This window comes from Talpa europaea (assembly GCF_964194135.1).
Source record: "Talpa europaea genome assembly, chromosome: 6".
Classification (NCBI taxonomy): domain Eukaryota; kingdom Metazoa; phylum Chordata; class Mammalia; order Eulipotyphla; family Talpidae; genus Talpa; species Talpa europaea.
In genome coordinates, this window is record NC_140072.1 from 89,286,105 (window position 1) to 89,300,491 (window position 14,387).

General features: G+C 36.3%; 1 protein-coding gene across 2 annotated transcripts in view; it reads right to left on the reverse strand.

Annotated features, from left to right (window-relative positions):
* FRY (FRY microtubule binding protein) overlaps positions 1-14,387 on the reverse strand; it is a gene marked incomplete at both ends in the record, with an annotated part of 249,052 nt that overhangs the window by 117,759 nt on the left and 116,906 nt on the right. For both annotated transcript variants that reach the window (XM_084236045.1, XM_084236046.1), the window contains 6 exons: positions 2,612-2,719; positions 6,398-6,530; positions 8,139-8,310; positions 9,782-9,868; positions 11,470-11,578; positions 12,078-12,181. In XM_084236045.1, coding sequence (XP_084092171.1) covers positions 2,612-2,719; positions 6,398-6,530; positions 8,139-8,310; positions 9,782-9,868; positions 11,470-11,578; positions 12,078-12,181 — 713 coding nt within the window. The remainder of the gene's footprint in view (positions 1-2,611; positions 2,720-6,397; positions 6,531-8,138; positions 8,311-9,781; positions 9,869-11,469; positions 11,579-12,077; positions 12,182-14,387) is intronic.

The window sequence follows — 14,387 nt, forward strand, 5'->3', positions numbered from 1 at the left end:
GGGGACAGACATGAGAGATATAGCCCTGAAAGTTTTTATTGAAGGTACTGAGCTGGGGGAAATAGGGTGCTGGTATGAGTAAGTCTTATTTCACTAGATATGAAGAAACCAAGTTTTTCCTCTAGTAAAAATGAAACGTGTATGGACTGAGAAGTGTCTGAAATAAATAAGGATCTCACACCTCTCTGATGAGATTGTATACCATCTCAAGTCAATCCAAATACTGTAAGACTGCCGGGGGAATAAAATGACTAAGACTTGAAACCCACATTTATTGCTATTAAATTGCTTCACTTTTGTCCTCTGACCCTCTTGAGAAGATCTGAAGGGTTCATTTTCTCATAGGTTAATAGGACCCAGTGTGCAGGTTGTACACTCCAGTAATCTTTCCTCTGAGAAGAACAGTCTCTGGCTTCTTTTGAAGCTTATGAATAAGGCCTCTTCATGGGCTTCCTTTCCTAATCAGTCATTTTCTTGATTTCATCCTAAGACTTGAACTCTCAAGAATATTTGTTTTTCACCCTCATAAAAACCGCATACGTTGTTTTGGGTTTTGTAAGAATGTACTATAACATGAAGCACAATAAGGGGCAGTGACATTTCAACGATTTCTAACAGAATTCCCTCCCAACATGCCTGGTGCTGCAGATTCAGGCATCAATGGAATGGGCCTCATAACGTCATTCCAGAGAGAAGAATCTCCCACACAGAATCACAGCCAAACAGCACTAGAGACTTTACCAGATTGTTTCAAGACACACAAAAACTGGCATTTTAAAAGACCATGGTGGGCATATTCATCGCCAGTTGGAACTCCACTGAAATGCGTGAGCTTTACTTCCACTTCATTAGCTGAAGTCTTTTCCCTGTTGCCACCTTTTCCCTAGGATTGACCACTGAGTGCATATGCTTTATAGCAGTCCTGTGAGGTGAGAACTACTACTCCAATTTTACCAGGGGAAAAAGACACAGGCTGAAGAATTAAATAATTGTAGATCACAATTCTTTAAAATCATGTTATTCTTTCCCTTAAAAACTCTTAGCAATCCAAACATCTACGCTAATAACCATTTTCAACAATATAGATGGATGCTGAGAAAATTAAGTGAAATGAGTCAACAGGAGAAAGACAAAAACTGTAAGATTACACTAATTTATAGACTATAAGGAAAATCAAAAACAATCAAACAAATACAATAAAAACAAAAACAAACCCTTAGACTGACTAAAAATGGTAGTTACTGGGGAGAAGGAGGAGGGAATAGCTTGGGAGTGGATGTTGATTGGACATTTGGTGGTGGGTGTGGTGTGAAATACATAGCAGCTGAGGTGAGAAACTGTACACCTACACCTATAGTGTTTTAAACTAATTTTGCCTCAATATAAAGACAAAAAAGAGTAGCTAAAAACCCATGTCTCCAGTCTTAATTCTACGTCTTATCATTGGGTTTCTAAACTCCTTTCTCTTTTTCAAATCAAGGATGACTTGTTCTTTCTCATCCTGTTCCCTCTCTGAACCTCTTGCTTTTAATAATTTTGTCTTTTAAATTGTATTTAAGGGGCCTCCTCTCTGGCGCAGGCAGTTGAGCACAGCGCTGTGAGGTTGTACCCAGCCTCTGCAGCGCTGGTTTGATCCTGGCTGGCCGGCGAGGGTCCCACATGGTGCGGCAACCTCTCCTGTCTCTCCCGCTGCTCCCCTCAGCAGTGTATTTCATCAGTCTGCCTGTTCTGGTCCCTGCTCTGTCTCTGGTGAATCCTCTTACCCTCCCGCACATCTGGCCTGTACCTTAGTTCTTGTATAAATAAATATATTTTTTTTAAAAAATTGCATTTAGTTAATAAGTCACTTTTAATTTTTAAGTTAAAGACATGCATACCTGTCAACTAGAAAGTTAGAACAAATGAGATAACTATGCTTACTTATCTATAATGACAAATTTTGTTCAAAGCGTATTAACTATGGGTTCTAATTGGATTTTCCATTCTTATGGAAGATAGGAAGGGTGGGAAGGGTGCTAAATATATGATTTGGGGGCAGCTTTCTGAAGTACTAAAATTAACTTAGGATCCATGTTATTCACCGTGGAAACGCTGGGGTCTCTGCACACTGAATTAGGAATCAGACCCTATTAAATAATGAACATTTTTCCTTATCTCATTTCCAGCTCCCACCTCTGTGCCTTTGTTCATGTCACTCCCTTTCCCTGAATTCCAGCTTTCCTTCAAAGGACAGTTCAAGTTCCACCTTTTCTTAGGAGTCATTTGCTGATTTCCCCAGTCCAGTGTAATCCCCCTACTTACTCAACTCCCGTGTCGTACTTTGTGTGCCATTAATTTGAAAAGTTTCAGGTCTTGAACTGTTAGCTACCTTATGTGCTTATGCATTTGCTCCCACATTGGATTTCAAATCCTTTGAACATGGGGAAACACCCCCATCATCCAACCTCTTCCCCTCAAAAAGCCAACCCTTTATTCCTCCTTGCTTACACATAGTACCCAGACTATGTCTCATTCAGTCAATTGTTATTAACCATTATATTTTTTTAAGGAATCAGGGTGAAGAATTAAAATGAATTTTGGTTAGACAATGCCCACCACAACCCTCACCTACCTGGCCAGCAAGTCAATAAGTTCAAGTTTTGACATCCCATCAGGAAGTAGTCGAGGGATAGCAGCGACACAGGTTCTGAATAAATCTATTTTTGGCTTTCTCTCACCCCTGGAATTTGAAAAGAAAAGTTAAACATAGGTCAAAAGGTCACAAATACTTAAAAAATTGATAAAATATGTGCACAAGACTAGAATCCATGCCCTCTGAGTCACAACTTGGTGTTGGTTCCTTATTTACTAGCAAATGCTTATGTCTTTTATAGCTTGGCCAGTCTGAAGAGAACTTATAAAAATGTAAATATTAGACAAAGGTATATGTCTGATAGAAAAATCTCAATATTAATAGCATTCTATCATATACCTTGCAATGGGGTTTGGTCCTTGTGGGCAGCATTTAAAACACAGAATTCATTGAAATGCTTAAAGGCATCCGCACATAGGAAATACACAGTTATTCCTAGATTCAGTATTTAAAAATGGGATTTTTAATGTATACAGGAATGAAGCCTCTAAGAAGCAAGTCACCTGGAAGCTTCTCCTCTGATGAGTTATGTCCTACTCTAGGATCCCCACCCCATTTGTTAAGCAAATAAGTGCTTCCAAAACTAAGTTATTCATAATATCAAGTAAAATCCTGAAGTACATAAAGTTATGCACCCTTTCTGACTTCTAATTAAATTCTGATGATTTAGTTGGGAGAATAAATACAAAATTGGCATCAAATTAATGTAATCAGAATTAAATAATGCAAAGCTGTAGAGAAGTAATTCTTGGAAGGTAACTATGGTCAGAATAGAAATTCACCAAGCAGAATCCATCCTCTCTATAATCTAAAGATGATAATCAGACAGCAATTTTGCTCTATGACATTGCTTTTTAGCATGAATTGTAAGCTTAAGAATACAAAATGGTTTATTTAAATAACAAAACACACACATTGATTTCTGAAATACTCTGTTCTTGTAGAAAGTTATTACATTATTTTCTTTCCTTTTCCACAGTCCTTTTGCATGAAAGGTATGAGGACTCCAGAAGAGGAAACTTGCACAGTGCTTTTCAATCAGTTGAAAAAAGTCTTCAAATGATATCCTCAGTAGCTATACAGAGTTGGAGCCTCATGATCTCGCCTAACTGTTCATTTACAGCACATTCAGTTGTTGAAAAAGTTCTCTTAGCTTGTTCCCCAGATGTTTTAATAGCTGGAATTATTTTTCTATCTGCCGGAAAACAAATGACCCTGCCTGGCCTGAAGTATAAGGAGAATTCTGCCAGACTGCTGTGCTGATAAGGCAAGTCTAGATTAGAAACTCTAATTGGTACATGATTTCCTCTTACTACTGTAGTCCTTTCTCTCTGACCTTTTACAGGAAGCATGTGAACTCCCCAAATGACATAATTTTTATTTGCAGACGCTAAAATATTATTATTATTTGCTAGCATGAACCACCATGAAAGGAATGAGGAAAGGAAATGGAGCAACAGAGACTGTTCAGTGTTCAAGTTCATATGCTAAGCAGGATCCAGGATGGTAGTGGACTAACCTGGAATATCCACTTCAATGATTGTTCCCATCAGCCTGGTGTGGGCCTGCACTTTCTTCTGCTAAGTGCTGACATGATTCCCTAAAGTTTCTCCTTGTTTTTTACAAATGTAGCAATGGATTATTATCATTCAGGAATTTGCCTTAAAGCCTATCATGAAAAACTATTTATAGCTCTATTTTGGGTCTCTGGAGGGGTAAAGAGGAAAAAATAAACTTAGAAAAACTTTGAAATATTGGTTAAAGTGTAAATGAAATGTTTTAAAAACATATTTTTTATGGTTTTGAATATATTGTTTTGGTTCTGAACTTATGAGGTCTTAATTATAAATTTACTTTTTCTTCAAAGGTATTTGTCTTCTCACTTTTTATTTTATTATTTTTTTTTTAATAGAGGCATGTTTTATTTATTTATTTATTTGTTTGTTTGTTTTGTTTATACATGCACTGGGTACAGTCAGAAGCGCAGGAGGGTGAGAGAATTCACCAGAACCAGAGCGGGGAGCAGAACAGACAGACTGATGAAGTACACTGCTGAGGGGAGCAGCGGGCGGCAGGAGAGGTCTGCGCACCATGTGGGACCCTCCTCTGGTGGCCGGGGAGCAACCGGGGATAGAACCAGCGCCACAGAGGCCGCACGGAGCTTGGCAACCCAGCACTCAACCGCTGCGCCACCGGGGAGGCCCATTCTTCTCACTATTTTTAGAGGAACCAACTAAAGCATTTCTTGCATTTTCTATACTGAAAATTGCTTTAATATATTTATAGAGTAGGTAGTAATATTAAAGGCTTATTGACAATCTGGCAATTTGTGAGCTGAGCACTAGAGTTGTAGATAATATATTTAATGTTATTAACCTTTGTCAATTTCAATTCTGCTCTCACTTTGGTTGAAAAGTCTAAATGAACATGATCATCATATCATTAAATGAAATGACATGGCAAGCTGCAAGATAATGCATTGTATAATCCCATTTTTGTTAAAAAAAAGTATAGGCATATATTTGCAGTGATATAGGGAAGGACCTGGAAGAAGTTATAGTGAGCCAAGGAATAGTCACAGATTTCAGGTGGAGCCCTGAAGAGAAGGCTTTTGTTTTAATTTTATATACCACTAAAGATGTATTTAAAATTATTCTTTATCTTTGACATTCTTAAAATTTATTTTTGTTTTGTCATAATTTGTTTTAGAAATGCTACGATTATAATAAAAATACAGCCGCCTGACAAATTCTAGTATTCAGAACTTGATATGATGAGTGACAAAGGTAATTTTCATAATGATATTTTTGGAAATTTATGCCATAGGAGGCAAATCTAATTTAATTCACAGCAAAGTCCAAACTTTCTTTCTTTTTTTCTTTAGAGTAGTGGCATCTCATCATTGTTTTATTTTATTATTATTTTTCATTTATTTATGTACTTTTTACATCATTTTTCATTCTCGTGTTAGGTGTAGTCCCCATAAAATTCCTACCACCAAGTCACCTGTACACCATCACCATAGTCCCTTGTGCTCTTCTTTCCCATGTTTTGATCCCTTTCCTCCCCCTCTCCAGCTGAATGTCTCTGATTTATAGTTTGCCTGATATTTCTGTTGCTCTCTCTTTTTTCCTGCTCCCTTGTCTGTTTTCCCTATGTTCCTCCTATATGTGAAACCATCCAATATTTTCCTCTTACCTTGCGAAAGTCCAAGCTTTCTTAAAATGTAAAATTATAACTTAATTCTAGTTTCTGTCTTAATCAAAAGTAGAAAATTAAAACAAAAGTAGCAAGTACAAGTTACATGAGTTTCTTTTACAGAGCTCTAATTACAAATTACAGATCTTTAGATTTTGGCTAAGAGCATTTGATTCCACAGAGAATATGAAAGGTTTAAATCTCATAGCTTGGCATGGTCATTAAAAACAAGTGAACTTGACATGATAAAGATGGATTATCTGTAAATTGGTGATGTATAACACAATGGTTGTGATAAAGCTTGGGAACAAAACATCACTTCCAAAAAATGTGGACCAGTAAATGAGTCTTGGGCCATATTTTCTAACTTACTGGTCTACTGATACTTCAGATACCTAATTTTTAATAGTTAGCCAAATATTATCAAAGTATATTCTTACTGTTTTTAACAGTTCTTAGGACCCTGATTCAAAGAAGATGAGAACAAAATAGAGAATAAATGAGAAGAAATTCTGTGGTGTCTTTCGTTAATTACTACTTCATTTAAAATAGGGCTCTTATACTCACGTGATCATGTCTTCGGGTTCTTTGTTTAACATCTGGACATTAGTTAGCATCATACACCTTCCCACTTCTTTATCAAGGTGCCTTAAAATGTTGTCCACAGCTTTTCGTACTTGAGAGTAATATAAAGACATACCTGAAAAATGTATTATAGTTACATCTCTGACTAAATCTATCAAAGAATGAAATTCTAGCTTATTGAGCTTATTAAAATATGACTGTTTTTATTTTTATTTATTTATTTTTAAAGATTTATTTATTTATGCATACAAGAACTGGGGTACACGCCAGAGGTATGAGGGGGTGAGAGGATTCACCAGAGACAGAGTGGGGAGCAGAACAGATGGATTGACTGAAATACACTGCTGAAGGAAGCAGTGGGCGAGTCAAGAGAGGTCTGCTGTGCCATGTGGGTAGCTCCCTGGCCTGGGATTGAATTTATGCTGCAGTGGCTGTGGATGGCATCATAGGTTGCATCTTAATCCCTTGCGCCACCAGGGAGGCCCATGACTGCTTTTAATGAAAACTTTTTATGGGTCAATGACTTCTTTGAGTTAAGTCTAATTCAATCTCTTATTTGCAATATTCTTAGCATAGTTCCCTGTATTTAGTAGGTATTCATCAAATAATCATTTAAATTAAAGAAACTGGAATTCTAATACTTCAAGGGGAAGTATTTTTATAGAAGTGTTAAACAAGGAAATAGAAAGTCTTATTTTAGATATTTAATGTTTCTGGTAGGTATAAGAAAATTTACCATCATTTGTAATTACGTGCATGAAGGATAACTTTCATTTTGAGCTAGGATTTTAATAATTTCCTATTATCCTCTGAAATATGTATAGATTTTTTTCATTAAAGAAACAAAATTAGCTTTCATTATATATTTTAAAATAAAGGAAAATGTATTTTAGCTATATAATTTTTACTGTTCTCATTAAATACAGTGCCAATGTCCTAAGCAGAAGATAAATATGTACAGCACATTCATGTAATATATTTATATAATACAAATGAAAACTAAGTTACTTTGCTTTTAATATCTGAACTTTAATTATTAATAGTTATTTTTCATCCATCAAATCTTTTTAAATTTGTTTAAGTATTTAACTAAAGATAAATATTTTATAGCAATAAAGATTTGTCATCTATCTTCTTCAGGCCTCTGGAATTCAGGAAGTATCTTGACAAAGTTTGCAGAGGTTTCTAAATTCAGGTACTCAAGAGACAAATACAAAAATATCACCCCTTCAGTTTAAAATAACTAAATTAAAAAGAAAATAATCTCCTGTAGGCTAATCCCATAATATAATATGGTATGTGTGGGATTTGTTATGTTTAAAGCACAGATTAAGCTGATTTTATTTAAAAAAAGAACAAAAGAAACTATAAAAATGAACGAATGAGTGTATGAATATATGATTTATAAATAGGCTTATTTACCAAAGCACACAGATGCCTTAGAAATTTACTATAAATGTGGATAACCAATATTAAAAATTTGAAAAGATCACAGATTAAAGTCTAACATTTAAATGGCAAAATATTTATCAGGAAGTTCCAAAAAAGTTTAAAGGGCAGTAAAACAAAGCACAGCATGAATCAATCAAAACAATTAATGTTGGAATGTTTCATCAGCTACTTTTATAAAGATATCTTAAAAGTGTATCTCACTTAGGGTAAATATTTACTGGTAATTTTAAAGGCTTAAAAGGCTCAGTTGTGACACATCCTTGAAACCCACCTATCATTTTGGCTTCCTCTTCAGTTAGTGTTTTACTCAAATATGTTTTCTTCACTCTCAATGTGTTTCCTGAAGGGAGAACAGCTCCTGTGACTGGCATGGGAGGCTCACCGTCTTTCTGCTGCAAGCTATCAGCAATTACCAAGAATGCCCGTAAACCAATGTTCATTCTCTGTGAGAAACAATGCGCTCAAGTTTAAAAGGAAGACCCAATGAAACTGTCACTCTTTCAGAAAATTTAAGCCATCGAGATTAGTATGGGAGAGCAGTTTAAAAGGTACAAGAGTTTAGGCCAAACCTATAAAAATAAAATGAAATTTTTGTTATGGTTTGTTGCTGCACATAAGAAAACAACTGGTAAGATTTTCACCAAACTTGGAAGGTATGTTTGAGGCAGTCACACATCATATTCTGTTTGGAGGATTTTGGGTATACCCCAAAGGGATAGTCAGTCATCCTCTGCAACAGCTGCAGCCAAGGTAAGCTGAGGAAAAGAAAAGGTTCCTATCTCTCCTGGATGGACACGTAAGTGTTGATTTACAGAGACTGAATGAAAACAAACAGGAGTTTCAAATGGGAACCACAAAACAAAAATCATCTGCTCTGAACTGCAAGTTGTTAACTTTTGCTTATAAGGGTTAGGAGATAGAAAATAAATTTTAAAAAATACAGTGCCACAGAACCTGTTACTGATAAAAACATGAGGTTATAAGAAGAAATACCATTCTGGGCCAGTTTGTCCTCTTCCTCAGACTCAAGTTAGGAACAATGTTGCTTCTGAAAGGTGACTGAGTAAAGTAGTGACTCCCAGTTGCACTAACCTTAAAAGATCATAAAGTACTAAAACATCTGTGCTTCCTTAAACAGCCATGTATAAAATATCTACACTCCTATTTTCAAACCACATGAAGTAGTAAGTTCCCAAAGTAGACCTACAGCAGAAAATAATGATTACCGATACTAATAACAACCTAGTAACAATTTATTGAGTCCCTAAATATATCGAGAATTGCTCATTCACTCTCATCTTTAAAAGAGTCACACAAAGAAGGTATTATTCTCATTTTTCAGGTGGGAAAACTGGGGTGACACAACTAATAATTGGGAAGCTATATAGCCTAGTCAGGTTTGCACAAATCACCATTCTGTGGTACATAATTATATTCTGTAACACAAAGTAATATTGATTTTATTAATTTTAAAACTTCTAATTCAGGTCTCAAGGTATAAACATTTTTCTTTTTCTTTTTTCTTTTTTAAAGATTTATTTATTTACGCATTCAAGAGCTGGGGTACAGGCCAGAGTTGCGGGGCATGAGAGGATTCACCAGAGACAGAGTGGGGAACAGAACAGGCAGACTGTCTGAAACACACTGCTGAGAGGAGCACTGGCGAGACAGGGGAGGTCTGCCTCGCCATGTGGGTAGCTCCCTGGCCAGCTGGGGATTGAACTAGTGCTGCAGAGGCTGCAGACTGCTTCATAGTGCAGTGCTTAACCCCTTGCGCCACCAGGGAGGCCCCACGGTGTAAAGATTTTTTTCAACCAGGATTTGGTGAACATTTCTCTGGACCCAAAGTTGCAAAGCAAAGGTAAGCTTCTGTCATACATCTGTGTTAAAAGTACATAAAAGGATGAGTCATACCTCTGGATTGAGACTGAAGGCTTTTGCTGGTTTTCCCACACAAAGAAAATCAAAAATGATTTCTTTCATTGCAAAATCTAATCGTTCCTGTAGTGAAAATAACAAAACAAAATGAAAGTGTTGGAAAACAAATTCAACATGAAATGTCTGTTCTCATCCTATGTACCAAATAGGTGCCTGCTCAAAGAAGAAAGGTACCACTCAGCTTTACGGATCACAGAGGATCCCTGAATGAAGACCAGCCCATGTGAATCTTTGGTGGAGTTGCTTCTGTTTTCATGTGGTGTGCTGAGAAGCCTTCATTGCATAACATACGTAATTTGCCCCTAAAGCATGTAATGACTAATGACACCCCCCACAACATAAAGCATCCAAAATCTGGAGTATCTGGCTTGCTCATGTTCAAACTCTTTCTCCTTGTACTGTAGATGCTGATAACTAACTCCTTGAAACCCAGTTTAAAATGTCTCTTTAAAAGTGCCATTGCAAAATTACCGTTGTCTTCTATTCTCTAACATACAAATTCTTTATAACAGACAATTGTGCAAGTGAAATGAATAATCAGCTAGGAAGATGAATTAAGGTTCACAAATGAGAAAATCTAAACCATATTCTAAGAATACCAGGCAATGACCACTAAGAGATGGCAGGTTCATTTGATACACCGTATTTCAGAATAGTCATAGCACAGTCACTTGATAATTGTGTCTAGAAAAGTTACACTCCTTTGTTCACCTGCAAAGCAAGTAATGTCTTTCCCCTAAGTACCAACATTATAGAGACATATCACTGTACCAAACACAGAAAGCTATCAAGTTAAATAGTCTGTGAAGTAATGATTGAAACTTACGTATATATATGGACTGTAACTTTATTTCCCTTTATTCATACAAGATTCCCTTTATTCATACATAATCTTTATTCATACAAGATTCTGAGGTAAACTGAGAGAGCATTTCCCACCTTTTATAGAATGTAAAAGCTGAGGATTAAAGATGCTCTCCAACTTGTTTAAGGTAATAGAGCTGGCTCATAGCAGAAGCTGGACTCCACAAGTCACACTTGAGTCAAAGTTGGGGTAAAACAGTTTAAAAAGTAAAAAGTATTTTAAAAAAGTAAACAACTTGGATTGAAGCAATACACTAAACACTAAAAACTACATATAATATACTGGGTCCAGTTTTTAAGTAAATAAGTACTTATGAAGAGCTTAGAATTCAGTACATGATAAAGTATTTGATAACTGCTAATATTCCTGTTAAATTCTTTTTTACAGGGTGAAAGAATGTTATTATTTACTCCTCCAATTTCACTCAATTGTATTCTTTTGATATGCTCCAAACATCAGATCCTCTGCTTCCTCCTGACTTGTAAGGCAGAGAATCAGGAAAAAATAGGGATTAAGAGTCAAGCGAAATTTTCACTAATAGGCTCTGTGACCTTAGATGAGTCACTTAAACTCTGTCTCTTAAGTTCCTTCACTTGTCAAAGGCTGAAAACACTTGATGTACTGTCATAATTTGTTCTGAGGGAAAAAAAGATTATGTGTAAAAACACTTTCAAAACCATTCTGAAAAGTCTATAAATGTAAAATATTATTTTAGAGTCTTTATCTGTTTGCACTTCATAAGGAGGAGATGATTTAAAGTTAATGAGAAGATTCTTATTGCCAGAAACTTCTCCATTACCTGGGCAATGAACTGGATGATTTTCACAAAGATGTTCAGAGGCATATCCCTTGGCACCACACCACGGGACCCTTTGGGGAAAAGTGTTGTGATGATGGTTATAAGACGGCTGAAAGATAAGGGGGGTGGGAAGAGAAAACAAGCAAGATTGGCTGAGCTCCAGTGCTCTAAGAGAAAATGGCAGATGTTTTACCTTATCTAAGAATCAGAGAGAATTCAGAAAAAGAAAACAAACCACTTCATTCCTTTTCCATTAACATAATTACTCTATGAAATAAAGTTTTTCTGGAAAACTAAGGGCAGTTGGAAAATTATAGCTGTTTCCTTTGTTAAAGTGGTACATGGAGCACTGGGCACAGAACTTGGCAGTCCTGGTAGGGCCTGGGGTTTCTGTAATGGCTGCTGAGCCAATAACTAAGCCAAGCCTGAAAAGTTCTTAGGACTTAGCTCTTTCAGGACTGAGAATTTTTAGTAAATGCCAGCTTTCAGCAGCTTCTAGTTAGGTTACCATAGGAAACAACAAAATGAAACTCCCTCTCCATGGGCTGAAGGTATGTTTACCAGTAACTCAATCAAGTGGTTACCATTGATTCAAGCCAGCTCCTTACCTCTGTGTAGCTGTGTTGCTTTCACATTTAATTCGAATCATGTAAACCCAAAGTAATCTGTACAGAGATTCCAGTGCAACTCGAGCCATCTTGGGGTCTTTATTCTACAACAGAAACCAAGATGTAAGATTACAGATTAAATGGTGATGCATGGTAGTTATTCATCTCTGAATGTCTGAACGTCTGAGCTGAGTGGCAGGGTGCCTACAAGGAAATTATGGGATATTTACCTCTCAGTACCCACTGGATAAATAATCTATGAGGTGGGATCCAATTAACCATGAGGACAGGACAGAGCACTTCTGGAAGAAGTCATTTTAATCTCTCCTTGCCACGGTGAGCTTGTAAGAGATTGTCTTTTTCCTCCAGTCCCAAGGAACCTGTATCCCTTAGCACTTAAATGCTTGCTAAAGTCTGTCACTCTCAACCTTTTTATAGGTCTTTTGCCTTGATGTTAGTTACCCCCTTTACTTTATCTCAGATAAAGTTTACCTTTAATCTGTTTACTGAACAAGGTGAATCACATAAGTAAAATTTATGGAAGAAAGATAGTGGTTTTTTAGATAAGGAAAGATAGACTTTTTTAAAATCTATGTGGCCTTCAGATAACATTTTAGTGTGAACATTATTATAAAATTCTAAATTTTCTTACACATTTTGGTCTTTTTCTGGATTTTGTTTTTGTTTTCTATTAGTCTTTATTCATGTGCTAATATCCCATCATTCTAATTTTATAATGTGTTTTACTATCTGGTATGGTCTACCTGCCACCATCCATTGATTTTTTTTTTTTTTTTAAAGATTTTATTTATTTATTTATTTATACAAGCACTGGGTATAGTCAGAAGCACGGGAGGGTGAGAGAATTCACCAGAGCCAGAGTGGGGAGCAGAACAGGCAGTCTGACAAAGTACACTGCTGAGGGGAGCAGCGGGCATGGCAGGAGAGGTCTGCATGCCATGTGGGACCTGCTGGGGATCGAACCGGCACTGCAGAGGCTGTGGGCAGCTTTGCAGCCCAACGCTCAATGGTTGCACCACTGGGGAGGCCCGATCATCCATTGATTTTTTTTTATTTTCCCAGATATTTTTGTGTGTTTATCCTTCCAAATAAACTTTATAACTACTTTTCTAGCTCTAGAGGAAAAAAACCCCAACTTTTGAGAAACATACATTTATACATAAAGGTTTTTTTTTTTGCTATTGGTAGAACAAGTGTGATATACCTTTTAATTTGCTGAATGTCTTTAGTTACTTGAAAGGACTTGAAACTAATGTAGTTGTATTTAACATACACCATCATTTAAAAATTTTTTTGATTCTATTATGCTTCTTCTGATCACTCCAAATCTGCAAATGTCTATGATGTATTTATATAGTGGTTAAAAGCAGATATTAGACACACACTAACTGCATTTGAATCTATTCAGCTCTGCAATTTGTTATCGGTTGTGGCTTATGGAAATTTTATGAGAATTAAATGAGCCAATGCATATATAGTATTTATTACTGTCCCTGCCCATAGTAACTATGACACTATGCACAAGTCACCAGGATCCAGCAGCAAACAAATGAGATACACTCCCTGATTTCAGGGAGTTTCCATGCTAGTGGAAAGGTCTCTACCTCTTTCTATTTCCCTTTATTAGTATGTGTGTTTTATGTTTGTATAGTTATGTCACCCAAAATTCTTTCATGTGCATTATCTCACATTGTGAATCATGGTAGGGTCAGAAAAAATATCATCTCTGCTTCACTGTGGAGTTTATCTGAGATGTTTAGTTTAAATGATTCATATTACTGTCTTCTGCTTAACCTCAACTTTTTTTCCTGAACATCCTACCACATTTACTTTTTTGGTCAATCTTCTTGTGACTAATGAACTTCCTTGTAAAGAATATATTCAGGATTGTCTATTTTTGCTTCAATAGAGACTGAATAGCAAAATGGTTGACTTAAGTTTTTGTTTTGGTTGACCTGTGGGTCCTGCATTTGTGGTTAATAATATCAAGATCATATTATTGATTGCTACAATTACCTGTTAAATCATTTCCTTGCCTCTTTTCCATTATCAGCACTGTCAAATGATGTTCTTAAACTGTACACAATGTTTATTTCTCTGCATTTAAAATCCTTTAGTGGCTTCTAATAACTTACTGAACGATGTCCAAATTCCATGATCAGGTGGATAAGCGGCCTTTGGTGACCTGGCTTCCCTACTACCAACTCCTGCATCCACCTTGGGACACATGCCCCCATGCTATAACATCACTTCTGCAATTTCCTGAATGCCTGGAATGCTTTCCTACCC